The 23,503-nt window shown below is 49.7% G+C and overlaps 1 protein-coding gene across 1 annotated transcript in view; it reads left to right on the forward strand.

Annotated features, from left to right (window-relative positions):
• Nucleotides 1–6,066, forward strand: part of LOC119095569 (vesicle-trafficking protein SEC22b-B) — a 53,801-nt gene extending 47,735 nt beyond the window's left edge. The window contains exon 5 of the mRNA XM_037218419.1: nucleotides 5,257–6,066. Within this exon, the coding sequence (XP_037074314.1) occupies nucleotides 5,257–5,405 (149 nt within the window). The 3' untranslated portion in view covers nucleotides 5,406–6,066. The remainder of the gene's footprint in view (nucleotides 1–5,256) is intronic.
• The last annotated feature ends 17,437 nt before the right edge of the window (nucleotides 6,067–23,503 follow it).

Genomic DNA, 23,503 nt, shown 5'->3' on the forward strand with positions numbered 1-23,503 from the left:
AATGGATATAACGCTGTCCAGGAGATATCAAACTAATAACGACCCGAGCCTGATATGAGGTGGCCTCATAGCTTCGAATATTAACACGTCCAGGGCTTCATCCAAATAATTAGCGTCTGGCGGCCAGAGCTGGTATTAGATGGTCTCGGATATGGACACGGCCAGGTCGTCATCCCAGCCGTCGGTTCCAGCTTATGAAGTTTGGCGCTCCCGGTGACCTTGGGAGCCGGTTAAGTGAGCTTCCTGTTATCTCCCATGTTCGGTTTGAGACTGCTGCCCGCAGCGTCTCAGCTAGTGTCGCGCACACTGGTGCCGTCGCGTTAGCGCGCGCCGCTGACACCGCGCAGCGCACAGCGCGGAGGCCCGGCGCCGAGCGAACGGACGCTAGGATCGGACCGGGGCTTGCTTACGCCGCTGGATGACCAGAGGGGTTTAGTTCTGCAAGGAGCTGTAGTGAGGTGTAATTGTGCTAAGAACCCGACGTGAATTCTCTCCTTCCACTTGTAGTGCGGCCCAATTGCGTCACACTGCACTCGGACAGGGTCGACGATAGGCTAACTGGGCCTCGCGGCGCCGAGACTTTCGTAGCGGACTGGAGCGGGTACACTGGCAGCGGCCGACCCTGTCCGACAGTGGCTGACTGTTCACCTGACGTGTCCGTGTTCGGACGTGCGCTTGGGAATTCGGTTGGGCACGGCGCGGGGGCATCTCAGTCACGCGAGAGCGCCACGCCGGCTGCGCCACCGCCGCCACGGACGCCGCTGCCGGATGGGGCGGTGCCGGTGGCGCGTCGACCGAGGAGCGCCGCCGCCCGGATATCGCGCTGCCGGCCTGCCATCGATGGGGGGGGGGGGGGGGGAGGGCGCCGCCGCTGGATCTGACAGTGTCCGGGGCTGTCCCCGCCGGCTCCGGCGGCGTTGAGCGTAGCCTTGCGGCTCGGCCATTCAGCCTTGTGCTCATGCGGTGTCAGGAGCCTGTGATTGGAGTAAGTTGGTTTCCTTTCATGCGGTTGGTAGAATGACTGCTGTGTACAGAGTATGATGTTCCAATGGTCGGTGAATGCGACCAGGGGGGCCTAACGAGCAAAAACTGTAAACGTGATGAGCCCGTAATGCAGAGACGAGAAGAGATGGTCGGTGAAGACCATACATGAATGTCGGCTTTATCTGGTCGTTAGATTGGCACGGTTAGGATGGGTCAGTGGTTTGATGGCAGAGCGGGCAGGTCCTGTGGCAGCACCGACCCGACTTAGTGGTGTCAGTTTAGATTCGGTTCACCCGTACCCACGGAACCTGGAGATGGGCGAGCATAGAGATTCGTCTTCAGCAATCTTCATCAATCTTTTCTTCTCTTCTCGGTTCCAAGGTGAATGTCAGTCACGTTTTTAGGGCTAACGCCTCACAAGAATTGTCCAGCTCAAGGGCGTAGTTCATATTCAGATGGAAGGGCTCCAGCTGACCCCCCCCCCCCCCCCCCCCTTCTCCCCGCACTCACCAACTTTGTCCGGATTCCCCCGGCCCAACCATCAAAAGGGAAGTGGGCTAAGTCCGTTGAAAAGTAAGACTGCGTGAAAATGGAAGCAGCACACTCCTCGTCAGCTGACTCGGCGTCTCCCAGCTGATTTTGCAAGACCACGCCGCTGGTTCCATGCCTGTTGTCCACCATCAGGCACAGTTAACAGTACATGGGCGTTTGCTAGTGCGGCACGCCCAGCGCTGTGCTGCCTTCAGCCACTGCAGTCACCGCAGTCTGACGTGATGCGTGCTGTTCTGCCGAGACGCTTGTGCCGGGTGGGCGGCTGCAGCTGCGGCGGTCGAGGCGGCCGCCGGTCCACCTGCCAGAGCTGCCGGTCCACCGGCGGCGCTGTGCGTCAGCGGTCCGGACGCAGCCGCCGGTCCGGCTGGTCCGTCCGTCTCGCGCTCATCGACGCTGAGGTGCCGCGGCCCGTCACTGACCATCCCCCGGGGCCGATAGCGAGGCCTGCGCCGGCGCCGCTGCAGGCGCTCCTCGCGCCGCCGTGCGGCCGTCGTTAATCGTGCGTGCTCGCCATAGCTTAGATGAATGAAGCCAATCAGCAATGACTGCGGCGAAGCACTGATATCGTGGTGGTCGTCGCCAAATTACCATATGGAGCGCCAAACGCGCTGCTTGCGGCTGGAAGTCATGCGTAGCAAATGCGTCGCTCTTGTCATATGCGTTTGCCATGATCATAATTGCGTGCTTGGAATTGTTCAGGGGGAAGCTGGTAATTTGTTTATTATGTGTTTTGCCGGCACGTTTCGGCACTTTCCCGATTTTCCCATCTCGTTATAAAGCCGTTCCTGCCACACCGCTCTGGCAGTTTGTCTCTCAATGTGGCATTCGTGGACAAACCTGTGTTCCCAAATGGGCCATGGCCCTCCAGGTGTGATTCGGGTGACCCGGGGGGGGGGGGGGGGCATGTAATTAGAATGAGCAATTATTTTCACTCTCCGCATTTTCAAGATTCCTTGTTCGTCATGGACACAAAGCTAGCGTACTGTATGGTTTTAAGCTCACCTCAGCGAGTCACAAAACCTAAATGCAGAAGAATCGTGATTTGAATGTTCCAGCCAAGTGCAGCAATGGGTCTTGGGCTATATCGTCCAGACTTTTAGCGTCCCTTTGAGGCCTGGACCATCAGAGCTGGTTCAGTGTTTGGCGGGGTCTCAGAGATCGAGTTGGCATCTCCGCGTGAATTTCAACCACAATGTACCCCGCATGGAAATGAAGCTTATAACTATTGCATGCCAGCTTCCTACTCATTAATATCATCAAGAGCGGCTCCGGCTCAAGACGTCGGCTCCTGCCAAATGTTGAAAAGGTGACTTGTGGTGCCAGACTGGTGGTTTATATTGCATGAAAACGCGGCTTTCACTGGAACCGGTTGCACGGTCGAAACGCGAAAAACGACATAACCGTGCTCGGAGCCAATGAAATCCCCGTACATTGCTGTGTGTCATCGGCGCAGGGTGCACACAGTGTTCGACTCCGGAGTCAGGGTCGACCCGGGGACGCGTGTTCGTGATCGCATCGCGCCGATCGTTGAGGCCCTGGGTGGCGCGGTACACGTGACGTTGTCGCGCGCCGTGGCAACGTCGGTGTGTTCAGGGCGCTGAAATATCCGCGTGCTCCTGCGGCAATCCGCTCGCTGTCCACCACAGCTGCGTCGCACGTCACAGCACAGCTGCGTCACACGTCACAGCACAGCTGCGCCGCACGTCACAGCACAGCTGCGTCGCACGTCATAGCACAGCTGCGTCACACGTCACAGCACAGCTGCGCCACACGTCACAGCACAGCTTCGTCGCACGTCACAGCACAGCTGCGTCGCGCGTCATAGCACAGCTGCGTCACACGTCACAGCACAGCTGCGTTGCACGTCACAGCACAGCTGCGTCGCACGTCACAGTACAGCTGCGTCGCGCGTCATAGCACAGCTGCGTCACACGTTACAGCACAGATGCGTCGCACGTCATAGCACAGCTGCGTTACACGTCACAGCACAGCTGCGTCACACGTCACAGCACAGCTGCGTCGCACGTCACAGCACAGCTGCGTCGCGCGTCATAGCACAGCTGTGTGACACGTCACAGCACAGCTGCGTCGCACGTCACAGCACAGCTGTGTGACACGTCACGGCACAGCCGCGTCGCACGTCACAGCACAGCTGCGTCGCACGTCACAGCACAGCTGTGTGACATGTATCACCACTGGGGCGACGTTGGGAGGCATGCTGGAGTCACCAGCGTTTCGTCTGTCACTGTCGCGTCGTGCGCTCTGCTTCCGCGCTACATTGTCCAGGAACCGCCTGCCGCCGTCACAAGCTCTCGGACACTGGGCGAATTCGTGAGCAAAGTTGATCGTGTTGACTTATACTACACCGTACGCCGCGTTTTTTCCCGGGACTATTTTTGTTTCTTGTCTCGTCAGTGTTTGGATTTTCGTATGGTGTTCATGTTCACAGTATTCGTTCGTCAGTATTCGTGTGATGTAATTTACTTGCGTACTGTGGTAGGATTGACATCAAATGCTAAGACACTAGCTGGAGCGTTTCCTGATTACACCGACGTGACTTGACTTCATTAGCCTTCACATTTCTAACAAGGTCATGGCAGAACAAAAGCGGAATTACTGTGCTTTCGCTCTTTGTATTCTGCTTTATTTTACACAAGTTCGCTGCTGCTGTGACCATGTAACTTCATTTGAGAACGATTTGTGCTTCACTCCTGGCCCTTTGAATGGCAGAGGCAACGGATTGCGAGTACCCCAAATATCACGACGATCGGCCATATGGTTCCCCGTCTGTAGTAAAATATTATTGATCCAAAGCGGCCCCCATACCCGTAGCGCTAGGTTTGGAAAAACAGCGAGCAACAAGAAAAAACGCTGCGACCGTGCGGCATTATGACTTGTTCGCGTGATGGTCAGTTGTATTAATGATGGAACAGTGTGGTGCTTTTTATGTCACGCTGATTGAGTAAGGACGAGAGGCCTGATATACGAATACAACGTGCGTATCGTTATCGGCTATGCACATCCTGAACTGATTTTAGTCGTGGTCGCCTTTCCCCTGCAGCCGTTCCACAGGCGCCGGAGGCGGTAAACACTCCCTATTGCGTCCCTAGTTAAGCATTGACACGCACGAGCGGGTACGGCGACATAAGCTCGTCGAAACTGTGGCGAGCGGGGCGGCCAAGGTGGACGCTTTTGACTGTCCCACTAAGATGCTCGCAAATAGGGCTCGCGGGGCCCGCGGCCTTCCTCGTCATCACGTAGCCGTCTCATCACGCGAGGTTCCTGTGGTACCTTGCGCAGGAATAAATCAAATGAGTTGCGGCACACCCTGCCCGGAAATGACGAATCGACAGCGGCGTTACCACGAATAACAAAAGGCGCAGTTCAGCCAGGTCGTAATCACGCAGATGAGGGGTTATTGTCTCTGGATTGCACCCGATGCGCGGCAGCAAACGAGAAGTTGCCCGGTCTGTCCAATAGCTGGCCACGCCGGCGGTTGATTGACGTAACTTCACAAGACAAAAGAACGCCGATGGTATTTTAACCCGCGGTTGGTTTGCGCCTGTTGGCCGGTCCTCTCCGAGGCCAAAGCTACTACTAACCGACATGTGGCTTGAGTGAAACTGCACCCGCTTTTGCATCGGATGAGCACCGTTTGGTGCCGAAGGGACCCGGTCCGTCGACTCTCCGGGACCTGACGCGCCTCTCCGTCTGTTGCAGATCTAGACAACAAGGCGAGCGGTCTCTCCATCATGTCGCAGAAGTACCGCAAGGACGCGCGCAGCCTCAACATGCGCAGTCTGTACGCCAAGATGGCGGCCGGCGGCGTGTGCGTGTTCGTCTTCTTCCTCTACTTCTGGGTGCTGTAGGGGGCGGTGTCGGGGCGGGCGTGGCCGGCGCCTCAGCTTCCCTGTTCGGCGCCGGCCACTCTATTCCAGTGGGAGCAGCGACAGCTCAGCGGTGGTTGGCCTTTGACGCTCCGGTGACGCGGCAACGGCTGGGTGGCGTCAACTGACGCGACTCAGGCCGGACCACGTCGGCTGACGTGGTCAGGCTGGATGGCGTCAGGTGATGCAGCTCCGGCCGGACTACGTCGGCTGACGTGGTCTGGCTGGATGACGTTAGCTGATGCGACTCCGGCCGGATGACGTCAGCTGACGCGACTCCGGCTGGATGACGTCAGCTGACGTGACTCCGGCCGGATGAGGTCGGCTGACGCGGCTCCGGCGCCGCCGGTGCTCGCGCGCCGCCGCTCTCCCAGGGGTGAAGACGCCGGTGTCTGGCGTGACGCGGCGCTTGTGATAGTGAGCCGCCCCACCGTCAGGAGTGGGCCGCAGAGGGGGGCTGCTCTGGTATTCAGAGCGTGCACGGCGCTTGTAATAACGCTGGCGAATGCACCCTCTTGAGATGGACGATGTGAGAGTCGGTTGTTTATTGGGCGGCGGGCGTGTCATGGCGGATGTTGCTTCCCGTTCACTGAGTTTTATCGCAGGCAGGTACGTTGAAATATATATTTAAGGAAAAGAGCCACCGCGGCGATTCCTTTGTTCTTGCCCGATGGCGACGTGTGGGCAATGCCACACGCATTCAGGCTGACCTCCGGGGTCGAGCGACAAGCGGAAATGAGTGTGTTTCCGGGACACGCGTGGATAGTTTTGGAGCGTGCCGAGGTGCGTGAATTATGCAGCACGATTCCAAGTAAAGCCGGACACCGTACGGGTGCAATATATGCAACGGGAAACGAAGTGCTCGTTGCCAAGTTCACGTAAAATGGGCCACTGGCAGATCGAAGAAGTCAACGGACACGTTATGCCACCCGTGTGCCAAATGGTATGATAAGGATCGCAGACGAGACTCATGCCCCCAAAATCCATATTGTGCGGCTAGCGTCAGTACAGCGATAGGATTCGCGCGGGCATTTGGGCGTTAGCCTTCAGTTACGACCTGAATGCTCGTAAACGACCCCTTTCAGACGCTGTGATTGGAGAACCCGGCGCCATCGTGAGAGACTCGTCTCTGGTCAATGCGTTGTCCCGTCTGACTCTAACGAGCTGCTTTTATGAGCCAAACTCACTGCTAATTGGCTGGAGTCCATCGGTTCAGCCGAACACTTCACGTATGCACGAGCTTCAAGGTGTTCGTCACAATATCACCAGGGAGCCACTCCATCGCTGCTTATCTGCCGGGGGATCCCGCCCCGCGTCGCCAGAATGACAGCCGGAGGACGTGCCGCGATGGGACAGAATGGCCCTTCAGCCCTTGTCCGGAAACGGCAATATGCCTCTAGCGCTCTATTCAAGGGGCCCTTTGCCCGGAAGAAAATGAGGCGTCTCATTATTTTTGAATAAAGTGGATCGAAATGAGTTTAAAAAACGAACAAGACGATGCCTCGTTTGCCTGAGGACGTTCATTCTTTTTTTCAGAATGGATTTGTGAAACGAATATCACCAAAAGGTTTGAACATGCGCACCCGCAACCTCGAGAGTAAGGACAGGGATGGTCTTAGTTGTAGCTTCCGTAATACCGAGCGACTGCAAGTGACACCAGACGGTCGGCGCTATGTTAATCTGTCTTGGACAGATGAACAGTCAGCAACACTAAAAATAGAAATTCTACCCTTACTCTTCCGGTTCCACCACCAGATTCTAACAACACTTCTCGGTCCTGTGAGAGCCAATCCGTTCCTATCATAAGTCTAAAGATCGCACAGGTGAAACATGCGTCTAGACTGCTTTCTAAATGTAAGATGTGATGCTCTGAAGCTTTCAAAGGTGATTGCTCCAGAGGCGTCATCATTTTCGCCCACTCGTTGGACACGGCTTGAGGTTCGGTGTTGATCCGACGCTGCGCAGACTACGGAGACTGCAACGCCTGACAGAGGTTTTTCTGCTAAGATTTGCGAGTGTGCGTGTTCAAAACTACTTTTTATCACTATGTATTTTGTTAAACTACATGGTTTGTATCACTACGCATCACTACCAAAAAGTCGAGGAACTTAAAGGTATTTCTAAACGTGACCAAACGGGGTTTGGTGACATTTCATGTCCCACACCCGAAGTAATTGCGCACGCGCTCGGGTGGGGGTCAAATTGACCCCCCTAAAGGTTTTTCCAGAATAATTTCCGAACGGCACGGCGTAGTCGTGCCAAATTTTGCCTAGCTGTAGACAATTGAATAGCGGATCGTTTGACATCAAAATTTAGATGTACCTTGTAAGGCCGCTGACCTAATGGCAGGTCAAAGTCAGGCCATGGTTTCAGCGAAGACAATTTCTAAGGAAGCGTCCAATCGGATACAATAACGGAGTGTTTGACGAGGCCATACATCTCTAAGATGCTTCCTTAGGCGCCAAAAATGTTGAATAAGCAAATTACGTTGACCAAAGGTCGGGTGTAAAGGTCAGACCAAGATCAAAACCAACCTGATTTACTTCTCTTGGGCTCGCTGTATGGGATAGTTTGTGGCGCTCATTTAGAATTTATTGATTGCAGGAATCGCATTATTCATCTTTCATTGACTTCTTAGAGGTCAGGAAAGGTAATTGACCTAGGAGGACCCGGGTCGACATTTCGTTTTTTGAACATACTGCCTAGCGTTATCTTTGTCGCTTATTCAAATGCAAAACTCAGACCAGTCTTGTATGATTTTGATCACCATGACCTTCAAAAGGTCAAACAAGGTCACTGACCTAAAATAGGCTTGTGACCTTTTGCTTAGAACCGGTTGCCTACGTTCTGGGGGCACTTAGAGACCAACCTATAATTTGACCTTGTTTGACCTTATTCGACCTGAAGGTCATGGCCCAGGAAGCTCAAACTTTGACCGAAGTGAGTTTACGTAAAGGTCATGACACTCTATAAATTTGGTACCTCTAGCTTTCTTAGTACCCGAGATCTCAGAGGGGATCAAACTGACCCCCACCTGAGCGAAAGGTATTTAGCCGGCCACCCGCGCGCGTGTTAAACAATTAGTTAACAAGTACTTACGGTGAAAATCGGTACGCCTTATAATCGAGATCAGCTTTCCCCCACAATTACACTAGAGATGTTGAATGGATTCCAAATTTTTGGAGTTACAAAAGATTTCACATGCACAATTAGGAAATTGAAAGGACAGATGCAAATCTTTGGGAATTTGTTGGACGGCCGATATCGCTCTGGCGTGTCGCAAATTGGCATGCACCTCAACTTATTTAACACGCGCTCGGTTGGCCAGCTAGACACCTTTCGCTCGGGTGAGGGGTCAATTTGACCCCCTGAGATATCGGGAACTAAGAAAGCTAGAGATACCAAATTTGCAGGGTGTCTTGACCTGTACATGAACTCACTTAGATCAAGATTAGAGCTTCTTAGGTCATTACCTTAAGGTCAAATAAGGTCAAACAAGGTCAAATTATAGATTGGTCACTTAAGTGCCTCCAAAGCCTAGGAAGCTGTTTCTAAGCAAAAGATCAAAAGCCCATTTGAGGTCAGTGACCTTGTTTGACCTTTTTAAGTTCATGGTGACCAACATCATACAAGACAGCTCTGAGTTTTGCATTTGAAGAAGCGACAAAGATTACGCTAGGCAGTATGTTCATAAAACAAATTGTCGACCCGGGTCATCTTAGGTCAATGACCTTTTCTGACCTCTAAGAAGTCAATGGAAGATGTATAATACGATTCCTGCTATCAATAAATTCAAAATGAGCACCACAAACTATTCCATACAGTAAGCCCTAGAGTAATAAATCAGGTTGGTTATGACCTTGGTCTGACCTTCATACCTGACCTTAAGTCAACGTAATTTGTTCATTCAGTAGTTGTAATGTCTTTCGTCAAATACTCCGTAATTGTATCCGATTGGACGATTCCCTAGCAATTGCCTTCGCTGAAACCATGGCCTGATTTTGACGTCATAGGTCAGCGACCTGACCAGGTACATCTAAATTTTTTACGCCAACCAATCCACCATTCAATTATCTACAGCCATGCAAAACTTGGCGCTGCTACGCCGCGCCGTTCGGAAACCATTCTGGAAAAAGCCTTCGGGGGGAGGTCAATTTGAGCCCCCAACCAAGCGCGTGTTAATGCTGCTCGTTTTTTAAAAAAAATAATTTGCTTCTGGAACATAAACAAGTTGTTGAAAGAGCACACTCGAAAATAGTACTTTTGAAAACATGAAATAGAAAACCTGTACAGTTAAGGGCATTGCTGGAACGGACATCAATGTTAATATATTTAGGAGAATGTGACACTAATAACTCCCGAGATACGACTCGTTATCACTCGACATCCGAATAAGCTGTCCTTGTCGAGCCTATGGATGGTCAAGCTTAGCCGACATCGATGTGATTGGTGAATAGGCGATATTTTCAGGAAAGTTTGTGTTACACCTTATTTGTACACGATCATCTTGTTTTCTTCTCATTCGACTGAAATGAGGGTATTCAGCGACGCGAGTAGTGACTGGAGTTAAGGGTTGTGGATAGAAGTTCCTTGATTTTTATCGGAAATTTTTGGGCCACCTTGAGCTTATGTACAGTTCTGGACGGACGAAAATCTTTCCTTGGACTCTGGATTAGACTTTGGATTACAAATTCCAGGAACCGGCACCTCTGAATTGGACGGAACCCACGTTCAGCACGACACCGACTATGAGACCACGTCGTTTAGTAACGTTTCATCTATGGGCAAAAAGTGCGCGACTGCCACATGCCAGAGCAAGGACAGGTCTGTTGCCGCACGCAAATGCGGTGGGTTATCGGTGAAGCGGCCGTGGCTGCGGTACACGGCAGGCGCACTCTCACCGGCCAATGGCGCATCGGAGACGGCGACAAAGTACAGGTGAACGGACCGGTGCTTCCAGCCAACAGCCGCGGTCCCCGGCGATCATCGGTACTTTTACCCAACAGCCGTCTCCGGTGATCGCCGGTGCTTCTCGCTAACAGTCGCGGCCTCCGGCGATCATCGGTGCTTCTTGCAAACAGCCGAGGCCCCCGGCGATCACCGGTGCCTCTAGCCAACAGTCGTGGCCTTCGGTGATCACCGGTGCTTCCAGCCAACAGTCGCGGTATCCGGCGATGACCGGTGCCTCTAGCCAACAGTCGTGGCCTCCGGTGATCACCGGTGCTTCCAGCCAACAGTCGCGGCATCCGGCGATCCTGTGCCCGGCTTTCCACGCTGCACCGCAGCGGCGGCCGGACATACCAAGCATCCCACCGTATGTTCCGCCGCGCCTCTTCCGACGACCGGCGCGCGCTTGTTTGGGGAACCTATGCCGCGTCATAGCACCCCTCTTACACTAAACCCGGCTGGCAGATGTGCGTGGCGCCTTCGATTCGGCGCACCAGGGAGCGTACGCATGACCTGCCCCTCGATGGCGACGAAAGTGATGCTTGACCCGAGCCAGCACCACGCGATAGTGCCAGCAGCACGACGGGTGCGGCCGGCCGCGTTCGATTGCGCCCGGAGTGATCGCCACCTCGTTTAGCACTTGGGGGCTCCGTCCCAGCAATATCCAGCTCGGGACAGGAAGCGGCGGCAACTGCCCGACTGACGAATGAGTTGCTCCACCGGGCATTCACCTGCTCACTCCCCCGTGGCAGTTGGCTTGATCCGCCTTTGTCCGAAGGGCAAATGTACAGGCGTGTTTCTTAAACAAGTTCCTTGCATCTATCCTCAAGTTCATGAATTGTCACGGGGAAACTATGCGAGGGCAAACAGAACCATGACTTTATGAATCGATAAAGCGGAGTTTGTGCGTGATAACCGAATGTGCTGCCATGCATGGTCTGACAACGAGTGAAAGTAGTCCCCTATAGTGTGAAGCAGTCTTGTCCAGTGCGTATTTATGTGTTTGGCTGGTGGACTGAATAACTCGATAACGCGCCAGGTATCAAAAGTTATCTTAACAAAAAGTAACCCCGAACATACATTGGACTACTAACACTAGGGTGACTAAGACCACGAAAAGTGGATGTGCGGCTCGGCTCTCTTGCCCCTGTTGCTACGGCTATGGGGACTACCGACAAGTTTGTGTGGCCCTTAGACCACTGCGGGTACACTAGAAGGATACTGAAGCTCTCCGCTCTTATTTTGTTGCAGCTCCTTTGGGATTCACAAACTCACTGGACAGTTTCGGACTGCCCAGCCAGTTGACTGATCTCAGCTTGGTTGACTTGTTATGCCGCGCCTTAATCTTAGGAAACGGTGGACTCGAGGTAACAGATGGGTTTCGGTCCAAAAATGTGGAGCATCCAAGTGACAGATAGCGTCAAATGGGCCATCACTGATAAGGCATGTTCCGTCATCCTGATACAGTAAAATGGCTGGCATCCTGATACAGTAAAAACCAAACAAGTCTCCAGACGCGAATGTGCTGCCCTTACCTGTTCCAAGATTTAAAGGAAGCGAATTTTTAGGCCATCTTTTCCGGTTGCCAAAACTATCGATGCATAACGCGCATGGAGACATTTTAAACTCAGACGTGCAAAATGGAAAGGACTTAGCAGCCTCCATGGCGTAAGAGCTCTGGTTCACGCTTATTGGTTGTGATGCTGCCCCGGGGGTCATGGTCGGCTTTAAAAGACATGCCAGTTTAAGAATAACTATTTTATCCTATCTGGATGCGAGCGAGCGTCTTGCCTGCTGTTTCCAGAATTGTCGCGTAGCGAAGTGAAATACTTTCGTTAAAATAGCAGTGGAACGAGTGAGGAGGCGGCATTGACAGTGTAAATGATGAACAAAGTGAGAGCGATAAACCGAGTTTGTAGCATGCATAGGGTTGACATGAGAGAAATGACATGCCCTTCAAAAGATCGGCTTGAAAAGGAGTGGCATGCTTCAACTTGTGGAACACCTCACTTTGGACGCCTTGTTTTCTTGTTTCGTTTTAATTTGTTGGTACTGGCTTTGAGTCTGGGGTGTAGCAAACACAAGAACGCTTGTGGCAGAGGTGCCTCGCTTCGGAACCGCATGAACACGACGCCGTGTCCTAATTTGGGCGCAGCGCTGCTCACTCATGCTGTCACGCCTCCTCTCGTCTCACCGGTGAGCATACAGGTGCCTGGAAGGTGCCAACGTAGGCCGTGTCAGGGCGGGGCCTAAAGAAATCGCCCAAGACAATTTCAAGGCATTCATTTAGAGCTCAGAAGACACAGGTCGTAGTATGAAACATCGAGGTTATGAAAACCGCATTCATAGTGGCGGGTTTAATTTAATGATCTTTCCAGGATAAAGAAAGGGGGCAATGGGGCAGATTAATATTACTTATCCAGAAACAGCAAGCACAATGTGCAAGCATATTACCGCGTAAAAAAGTATGTATTTGCAGGTGAACTGCACAATGTTCCTAACAGGAGCGCTTCACAGATTAGATCAGTCCGCGGGGTGGATTGGACCGCGTAGAAAACGTGGGAATCACACGGATTAGGATTGGATTGAATCTCACAATTTTCCGGGCCATACAGCTTGAACGGATTGAAAACCAAATAAATTATAAAAAAGGTTGCTGGACTACCACTTCCACCGCGAATCTCCTATCATACAGCTTTAGTCATTAAAGCACATTTACTTCAGTCATTGGGAAATTGTGATACATCCTAAATTGTTCATGCTAGCATGTCACTGACTGCAATATACAGAAAACTGTAGCTACGTATGATGACAGCGGCTTATTAGGTGGTTATGACGTCATCACCTACCATTCATACATGTGGTAGTGTATTACCATGACTTACTGCTATCAACTTGACAAGAACAAAACGTGGAAGTATCACGCACGGCCACTCCATTAGCAATCTGATCAATCACAGCTAGGTAGCGCTATATTACTCACATTCTTCATAAACATCACTTATTATTGCAAAGAAGTAGGTTACGGAGCTCAGCACTTGCTCCAGTATTTTATTTTGTGGTGCCCTTTAATCAATGCAAGTGGACCCTGCTTAATATTACGAGATCAAAGCCGAAATCGAAAGCCTTTTGACAGCCGTTGGGTTATTTTAATCGGGTGCGTACTGCGAAAGACATGATAACAAATCGCAACATAAGTGGGCTATCCCGGCTGTCTCCACCTTGGAACTGGAGACAACTCGGGCGTGCCAACAACATGAAGTCCGAATTTCATGTTGTTGGTTTACAGATCGGGCTAATGGGCGGTGGGTCATCGGTTCCCTGGCGGCGATGGCCATATCATGCTATTGTTAGGAGAGGTGCTCAGAGTTAAGCGTTCCGTGTATGCGCCAATTCACTCATCACATTATGTACTGCTTAATTTCCATAATCAAAAATAAACATGAAATCAAATCAAATCAACATGCGATTGCCAAAGTCCTTCATGAATATACAAGCCAGATTGAAGAGCAGGCAGGCAAAAGACAGATAAGCTGCTGTCGCATTTTCTTAATGTGTCCCACCCACATCGTTATAAATAGTGTTCTGATACTGTCTCTTCGACCATGTGCCTCATCAAGACGCATATTAAATTGGGAATACATACGTGGAGCACAGCCTAACCAGGCGCTTTGTCTTAAAACACACCAACCCCGTTAGATCTGAGGGCACGATCCGTTCCTCGTCGCTTGTTTTGTTCTACCCTTCACGAATGATCCCTGAATGGTGGAAAGACTATCTCTATATAATGACGGGCGGTTAATATTGCCCACGCCTTCAATATTTCCAAAAACATATATTATGAACTTTTGGTCTTACAGCGCTACCGATCAGCGGTGTTCCGTCAGTTTGAAAGAGGTCAGAAATGGGCAGGGGTGCAGCCATTCTTGGTGCTGGGAGAAGAGGAGGAGATTTAGCACAGCCTTGACAAAGTTTCCGGTGCCGCTGAAAGATCCTCAGTACCCCTTTTCCCCATCCCTCAAAACAAGAACAATAGGACCACTGCATTGGCCCATTTGATTTCGTAGTTGCACAAACACAATGCAGAGGCCACAGAGAGATGTATTTTGCATTTTCCATCTTTGCATTTTACAGTTGTATGGAAGCATTTTTTATATTGACGTCAATAAACTGATGGGGCCAAGCGTTAAATAACTGCATATAATAAACCGTCGGTGCCATTTAATTTCCAACCGTTCAGTGCACTCTTTCCAAGCCGATGGCACTCAAGGGCTTCACAGGGATTTCTTCGGTGTTTTACATAGATATTGAGGACCCCGCGTATAGAACGTAGATTGCAGATCAAAATGGGGTCAAGATTCCCATCGGTATGGCCAAACGATGTTCTTCTGGAGGAGTTAATTCTTTTGCCAGAATGGAGGGGTAAAAGACAGCTGTTTTGAATATGAGTGCTCGCAAGAAGCAAAAGCCCCATGTCTGGCGTTGTAGTCTCCTCAGGCCGCATAGCGTCGGCCCAGCGGTTAACACTAGGCAGCGGCGAACTGACCGATGAAAATGATCACGTATCTGACAAAAAATGCCTTCAAATTCTTTATTCATCAATAGATACATTAAGAAGGAAGTCCGGGTCGTGTTTTTCACCCGTGTGATTTTCAGTGTTAATGGGAAATAACTAAATTAATGGGTATAAACCGCCGTCAAATATAAGGATATTAAGTGGCGGCATCTGTGTTTGTGACACGCTGTGGATGACTGTCAAACTGTAAAAAAGTGTTACCCAAAAACTAGCCGATTACTGATTCTGCGGATTCTTATTAACATATTTCTGCTAGGCCGGACTGGACCGGACCGGAGTCAGAAATTTGAAAAAGCTGGAATAGCAGGTGGATTGGATTCTGGAGTGCCGGGTCAGATAAGACGGGATTTTAACAACTAAATCCTGGAGCTCCTTACCTCTGGCACTATCAAAGTGTATGGATAAGAAGGGTTCATTTTGAAATATGTCACCTGACCCGGACATGCTAGCAATTTTCTAAAAGGCTACGCCATTTATTTTACCTTTTCAAAGACCCCTTCACCTAGTTCACCTGAACAAAACCTGTTGGTCCATTCAAACATCAAATTTTGCATGACAACATTGAAATGTCTCATCCGCTAAGTTCTGTATTTTTTTAGTTTGGCCCCGTTCAAGTACCTGCGCTGATTCAAAAAGGTAACAATATTCAGCAGACGGAGGTAGCAATGGTAGTTGCATTATCGTAGCTGCTGACATTGTTGGTATGGTTCTGCTTGGCGGCACATGATTGCAAAATATCGGCATCATTCAGTGGTATCAGTTTTGATTGGTGCGTTGGTGACTGTGTTGTTGCCTGGTAACAGCAATTCATTGAAAAACGCAAATATAAAAACAATGCAGATTTGCGATGTCGACTGCGCTAGCAACGAAAACGTGGAAGGCGTACTTGAAGCGGGAGCGGTGTCCGCATTCGTTCTTTAATAATTATTGCTCCTTGACATAAAACGCCAAAGCACATGTGCACGGCGCTATGCGGCACCTATACTGTACTTCAAGCCTTCCCGCGCCTGGACGGCATCTCAAAAACCGTGTTCAGAGTCGGCGTCGTAACCAGTCTTTTGACAAATATTGCATTTTTAACATGCCACAGTGCGATACTTCCAGTGATTCCAGTATTTCCAACAGCTGCTGGACCGAGGCCTCCAATCTGTGCGAGTACGTGGAGTCTGTCGACTCCCTAGGGCGCGCTAGAACAGCCGCGCTACCGCCAACACATGGCCGTCCGAACATGGTCCAGAGGGTGGCATCCGGCTCGGCGGCTGACCTTTGGGGCGCGCTCTAACCGGCGCGCCAGCGAACTTAACGGAACCATAAGACGAGCTTCCGACGCTGGGCTCTGGATGAAATGAGCTCGGTCGCAGTCGGGCCGCACGGTGATCTTGAGGCGGTAAAGTGATTAGGACATCAGGTTTAGACCACACCGGGGCTATGTTCGGAGTGAACCGGATCCCTGACAAACTGCCACGGATGTGGCTGAGCCGGGAGCAACCGCCTACACGTCCGCCACGAGTTGCCACATTGGTAAGTATGGACCTCAGATCGTGAACCGCTGTAAAGGTCAGTTACAGTCAGGCCCAAGATGTTGCTCCCACCAGCCGGTGCGACGTCGTGCACGTCACTTACCGCCGGCTTTGAGTGCGTGTAGTACGGTTGAGTACACAGGTCCACAGTGTCCATGCCGAGTGCATGCAGAAAGAAACGGGTTCGCTGCGAAGGTTCCCTTTCTTTTCTTTGGCAGCGTCGCTGTCAGCTGTGGGTCTAAAGCTACCGAGGTGGCTGCCGGACGATATGGATAATGGTCGATTAACGTGATGAAGACCACGACTCATTTCAGGAAACTTGAATTGAACGATCACACTAGTACTTTTCCAACTCCAGCAACTTTGAAGTGCTGCAGGCGACCAGACGTCCTGAGAAGTCCACGAAGAGCTGCAGGCATCGGCCGGCGTCTCCCAGATAAGAGAGCGGCGTCACTGGTCAGCGGCATCGGGCTTGCGGCCAGGGCCGCCCGGAGACGCACGAAACCGCGCTGGTTTTGGAGTAGCTGGTAGCTCCACAATACCAGCGCGGCTCAGTCCGGGGGCAAACATTCAAGGGCATCCAAACACCGGTTTGATGCCAGACTTGGCCGCTTCGTTTTGACATCTGGAGAAAATTTAAAGATTGGTAAGGACTTGTTGGCATCGCCGATTTTTCAGGAGCATGTATGACAGGAAAAAAGGAGTTAAAAATAGTCGTACAGTAGTGTACTTGTTTTATGCTCTATTTGTTGCAGCTTGTATTCTTTGGTTAAGCTGTTAAGCAAAATTTTGAAAATTAAACAGAATTTCATTTATAGATTGAGTGTTGTTGGCCTTATGTATGTATTCGAGAGAGCCAGCTGTGTGGATGAGTTCACCTGAAGGGTGGGAGGGCTAAGTTAAAATTTGGAAAATCATCCGCAGTTTGAGGGGTTCGAGCCTCCAACTGAATAAGATCATACACCCGCTGGGAACGCTAAGCTGTTTTGATGTCAACCGAGGCAGATGCTAATGAAGCTCTAAGGTAGAGTTTGTCGCCGCGTGTTGGGATAGCCAATTTAACTAACCAGACCAGTTCTAATGTATCCGCAGCTCCATTATGTAGCTTCCTGGAGATATAGCTAATTGCCGAATGCAATCACCTTTTCTTCCCTAGCACCGCGACTGAAGTCTACCGGAGGCCTTTGCGTAGGCCGCGCCGCACTACCCGGAAGCACTCCGGCACAACCTATGCAGCCGGCCGGCCGGCCTCCGGCCAGCCGACAAGCTATCGCCGCAGCTCAGCATAACCGTCATAGACTTTCACTGATTGATCCCTGACGAATTGATCAAAACACATTCAGCCAATTACAGGGGTAGCTGAAATTGAAAATCGGTTACAGCCATTCAAAACGAGCTAGTTATCGCCGAGCATTAAGCTCGACTGCAGCACTTCCGCCCGAGTGCCAGCAGATGGCGCGGCTGCTGTCCGCCGTTCTTTGGTCCGCACTAACCCAGTCGGGGTGAGGGATAGCGGTGCTAAAGGCCACGCTGCCCGGTGCGTGACACACTACGGGGTACGACTCGCGCGCGCTGTCCGTAATTCCGGCTGGGGCGTGACGGATGAGTGTGCAGCAGCGGCAGGCAAGAGCCCAAACGGCTGGCGGCACTGCTGAACGAGTGCTTCCCGTTGGTCGAGGACATCCTGCTTTGGGCTCAGCAAGGATAAAGGGCCCGTCGTGTTGTTGCGTCTGCGAAAGACGATGTCTGGTGTGACTAAGTCGGTATATTTAAAGCACATTTCCCTCGTATTAATGGGAGCGAACACGATTGCCATCCGAACAGCCACGAAGCATTTCATAAGCACCTCTCTGACTTTTTTACTGCTCCATTTGTCCTCATTGTAAAAGCATGGCTTGTATATTTCCCTGCACTCGGACTATCCCTGCTCTTCTGTTGCCAAATGAAGAAGAATGTCTTTAAAACTGTCGATTTGTGCGGCGTTCTCGGCCGCAATGGTAGTTCCGTCTCGGCCAACAATAGGTCTCAACCGGACAGCGAGGGCCGAAATCTATCATCACGAGGCTTACCTCCCATCGGCGTCATCGGCGTCTTTGAACTACGTTAGCGATTCCTCGCCTCATGGCGGGTAGCGATTACTAGATGCGTGCGTAAAGACTATGGATGTAATTTAAGGCGTAGTATCACAGTTATTGGGAGAACGAGCAGCTAAAAAATGGTAAAACTTATCCCCAGAATACGCCAGCGGACACGACAGTCCACTCATTTTTTCCACTTTCTTTTCAACTGGTGGGGTGAGACCGGTGCAATAGGGGGGGGGGGGGGGGGGGAGGAGACTGGATCCTCCCACAACTGAAAAGGAAACGTCCCCCTGGGTGTACCGCTAGTCTGTTTTTGCAATGACATCCATTCCTCGCCAGTTCACGAGCTTTGATCGTCGAAGGAAATATGCAGTGCATGAAAATGTACCGTTTGGAAGGGAGACAAAATATTTTGTAGGCTTATATCAAGCGAGGAAATATTGAAATATTGCTTACCAATATGAATGCTTGTTCTATCACGTTTTCTCCCACACTGAACATAATTTCTGCAACACCATTCACAACGTGCACTTGCCCACACTTTCTTACAGGTTGGGAAAGGGGCCATACTATAACCTGCCCAACATGTTAATAAAACCGTCAAAGTAATTATCGCATACATAATTATGAATCGTATCATAAATAATAATTAAAATAATTATCAAAATAATTGCCAAAACATGTGTGACGATACATGTGAAAACTATGTGCAAGAATGGTCTTATGGCGTCAGGTTTATAATCTTCCAGATTTTGACCTGTTCCTTTCTTACTAAGCAGCTTTTGACGCCATGAATATCGACGAATCCACACACACACACACCCTAGACACGCTGATACAGGCTTGTGTTAGCTGTCACGCGGCGCCCAGCAGCTGTCGTCTGTGTGTTCCGACAGGTTGGCTGCATTACCTGCCCCTCCCCCCCCCCCCCCGATGCACCCACCCGTGGCTTGGTAGGTTCGAGTCGCTTCCGTGCTCGTTTTTGCCCCTGGGTTGTTTGACTCAAGGCCGGTGGCAGAGGCCGCGTTAAAGATCAGGTGATGGAAGGAAACTGGGCAGGCAGTATCGAGGGTTGCGACGAGGGTTGCGACATGTTCAGCCTTCGCCGCAAAATTACACTTTTGACCCAGAATTTCACGATCGTAAGATAGGGTTATGACCCATGCAACAATCTCTGCTTAGCGTGGGCACAGGTCCCAGGAATCTATCCGATAAACAACTCGGAGAACGGACGGTTTTTCTAGGTTAGCCGTTGACCTCATCTTTATGGTTTTTGCCGACTGTCTGTGTCATGCGTATCGAAGCTGATGGTATATCAGTGGCGTAGGCAGGCATAAACACGGACGAAATCAGCCAGAGTGGTTTGGGCGAATGGATTGATGTAAAGCTTTACGGATATGCAAACGATAAGACAGTAGTAATAGCCTAGTTATACATGCGTTGATATTTCGGCAAGACGACTTTATCGGAACGAATAGCAGAAGTGAATTCAAAATTGCCTGCAGGTGATCGTACTTGATTCTTTTTAAACAGCCAGCCCCAATTTTTACAGGATACCAACATTCAGGGGATCAAACGAGGTACAACTGCCTTGCCAGCCATTACTACGATACAGTGTGTATTTAACTAGGAATTAAAATACTCGAAAATATGTGTTAATAATTATCTTATTATGTTGTAATTCTTAGTTCAAAGTGCACTGTGCCGTAGAAATGGCTGGGAAATGCTCCTGGTTTAATCCCCTGAATGTTGGTAACCTGCAGAAATTGTGACTTGTTGTTTAAAAAAAAAACTCTGAAAAACAAGTTATGATCATCAGCAGGCAATTTCTAATTCACTTCTGGTTTTCGTTTCGAAAGAGGCATGTTGCCGAAACATCAACGTATGTATATCTCCTGTCTACTGTTTTTTTCTCCGAGGAATAAGGCTATTTCTACTATCTTATCCCTGTGCGTAATGTGCCTCGCAAATGCACTTAACAACCAGTTACGCAAACGACCTTGCTATGACGATCTGACCATAATTTGAACATTTTAATCAATCTTAAATGCAAGATGCAACAGGGGAAGGGCCAGGCAGCAAAAGAAACAGACATAATGCAAGCATTGCTCTCCTGCAACTGAATGAGGCACGCTGTGACGAAATGCCTCGGAAGGGAACCTTGAGCGGCGGCCAAATCGAGTCCCTGACTCGGCATTCCCACATCTGTCACTGGCTAAAACTGCCGATTGACGTCACCTAGCAATTTGCACGGGCTTATCGCAAATTTATGATAGGTGAAACCCATTACAGCACTATAAGGCATGACTTGATAAATAGCGTTTCTGAAATAGTTTTTGGTGTGGCTGGATGAATGGGTCATCCCGAGTCTCACCCAAAGGTAATGGATCACAAAGGGTGACAGGGACAACGGCGCTGTTTATTGTCACAGGACAGCAATCTTTTGTTTGCCTGTTCAGTTGACATTCTTTAGACGTTACTACAACGCTCAACACACCGCGCTACCGCGCGCTACTGAACGCCACTGGGCTCTACCGATCCTTTCTGAGCTCCACCGAACTCTACCGTGCTCTACTGAACCCTACTGATCTCAGTAGGGTCTGATGTCTCGGGCGGCTCGGACTGGATTGCTGGCTGTCGTCATGATGTGCAATGTAAGCATGCAGTTCGTCCATACATGTAACCCATTCTAATAGCTCAGGTGGATAGACAGTTTTTTTAAATATGATAAAGTCACCTGGGGAAGCCCGGCGATGGACTTTGAAAGGATGAAAGACCTTGTGAGGAAGCTATTCAGAGTAAAACTGCTTCACTGCGAGAGGGGATAAAACAGTTACAGTCTAGAAGAAGAAAGCTTTGGAACACTGCGACTGGGATTGATAGAGAAATCGATGATATGAAACAGCATAAAAGAAAGACATCACTTATCCTCGGGTGCTCCTCACTTGTCCTACGGAGGCAGAGAGAAATAATACCTGCGTAGATCAGACGAAAAAGTAAAGAAGAAACTTAACATGGAAATAAGGGCGGCACCCCAGCGTGCTATAAGCTAAGAACAAAACGAGTCATTGTGAAATCGCAGGACCTTTCGGGGAGGGACGCAGTCTGTCATGCCAAATTCGAACAGAGTGGCGGGCGGCCTGAGAAGAACCTCAGCCCTTGACAATCTCACTGAAAAATGAGCCAAGATGATTAGACTGGCTGATGACGTGGTTGAGTTATGTTCTATGAAGCCTGGTTTTGCAGTGCCTGGAACTAAAAGATGTGGCTTTTATTTGTTGGAGGGTTCTTTTCTGAATTGATGCTGTTATTGAGCATTTCAGGGACTATTTCGTGCTCTTTTCTATTTGATTAGTTGCGATGCATCTAGTTCGTGCGATCTAGCAAATTTGAAAACCCGATCCGTCCCTGACCATGTTTAGGTCGAAGTCTCTGATCGGTCCGATCCGGCCCAGGGATTGATCCCCAATCCATGAAGTGCTCTAATACTTAACTAAATTTAGTCTGCACTTCTTAGAGTTGACTTAGCACCAATTTCTCTGCAAATCAAACATTCAAGCCGCTTTCCAACCTATTCTCTGCCTGGCAGAGACAGGCAGGCTTTTACAGGTAGAGAATATGCCGGAAAACGACCGTCGGATCATCATGCAAATCTGTCACACCCAAGAAGAAGATCATTATGTAGGCCATTTGAATACGTGTCACAATTTTGTGCGCCTCAAAACCCGCTCTATGATGAGTAAAAAAGACGGCAATCTACCATTTCCTACCAACATAAAAGTGATGTGGCGTGTTCTTCTCATGGTTCACTAACCCCTTAAATGATATATGCATTCAGTAATTAAAACCCATTCTTTCAAAACAGGAAATATTGATAATACAGTACTGTTAGCTTTAATCCCCGTATGATAGCCAGCATAAAGGAGAGATCGATGCATCGATATTTCGGCTATACGCTTTTTTTAACGAAGATCAGTAGTTACTGATACTGATATTGGATATGGGCCTTTGGGGATGTAGGCTCACCATTGATATTCGTTTTGATAAATACATGCAGTCGAAACATCAATGCATCTATCTTTCCTTTCTCCTGGTTATTCTACGAGGAGTAAGGCAACAGGTACTGTCTCATCTGTATGCATAATGTTCATTGCAAATGCACTAGGAACTTACCTAAATCAAAACAGAAAATGTGAAACTGGAAGTGGATCATAATAAGCTTAAGCCCCCTCACTTCAGACGCCTAAGTTGATTACTGCACAAGTTGTTTGTGTTGAATCGAAGGTAAGCAAACAAACGTATGATTTCATTTAATTGGAAGTTAAACTATTTTGGGCACCAACATGAATAAAACGCATTTTATGAATTACTTAGAACAGTGCCTAATTTGGATACAAGTCGTTAGCAAAGTCATATGCATCTTTTGTCACCCTTTCATCCCTAGAGGGATTCGGAAAAGCTAAGCTTCTCTGGTGCTTCTTGATAACGTTTTCTTTAACGACTTAACTAGGATTATAATAATAACGCCACCGTCGATGATATTGCCGATCACTTCCCAATAGCTCTTTCCTGCAAGTCCTATTTTATTAAACGCAATATCCGCAGCCAAGAGCATAATATCAGCTGCTTTAATTCCCACAATTTGGGTAAATATGAGACTATCCAAGTGAAACGCTGGGGGAAATGGAATTGGGAGCTGATGCTGAACCGATGTTGTCTTGCATGCTGGATGGTAAATAGGGCGGCCATCAGTAACTTTTTACATTATAAAAGGCCCATTAGAAAAACCTGTCGCTAAAAACCATGGATTTCCCCCGGTATACCCCACTCTATAAATGCTATAAGATGTCTCTTTGTTGAGTATCTGTAGCATCCCTCTAACCAGGGATGAAAAGGTGCATTTTCTATCGCCGACGAAATTTGAAGGCGCCCGAATTGTCGCCTGGAGCCGAACCT

Source organism: Pollicipes pollicipes, unplaced genomic scaffold (genome assembly GCF_011947565.3).
Source record: "Pollicipes pollicipes isolate AB1234 unplaced genomic scaffold, Ppol_2.1 Scaffold_4219;HRSCAF=4965_pilon_pilon_pilon, whole genome shotgun sequence".
Lineage (NCBI taxonomy): Eukaryota > Metazoa > Arthropoda > Thecostraca > Pollicipedomorpha > Pollicipedidae > Pollicipes > Pollicipes pollicipes.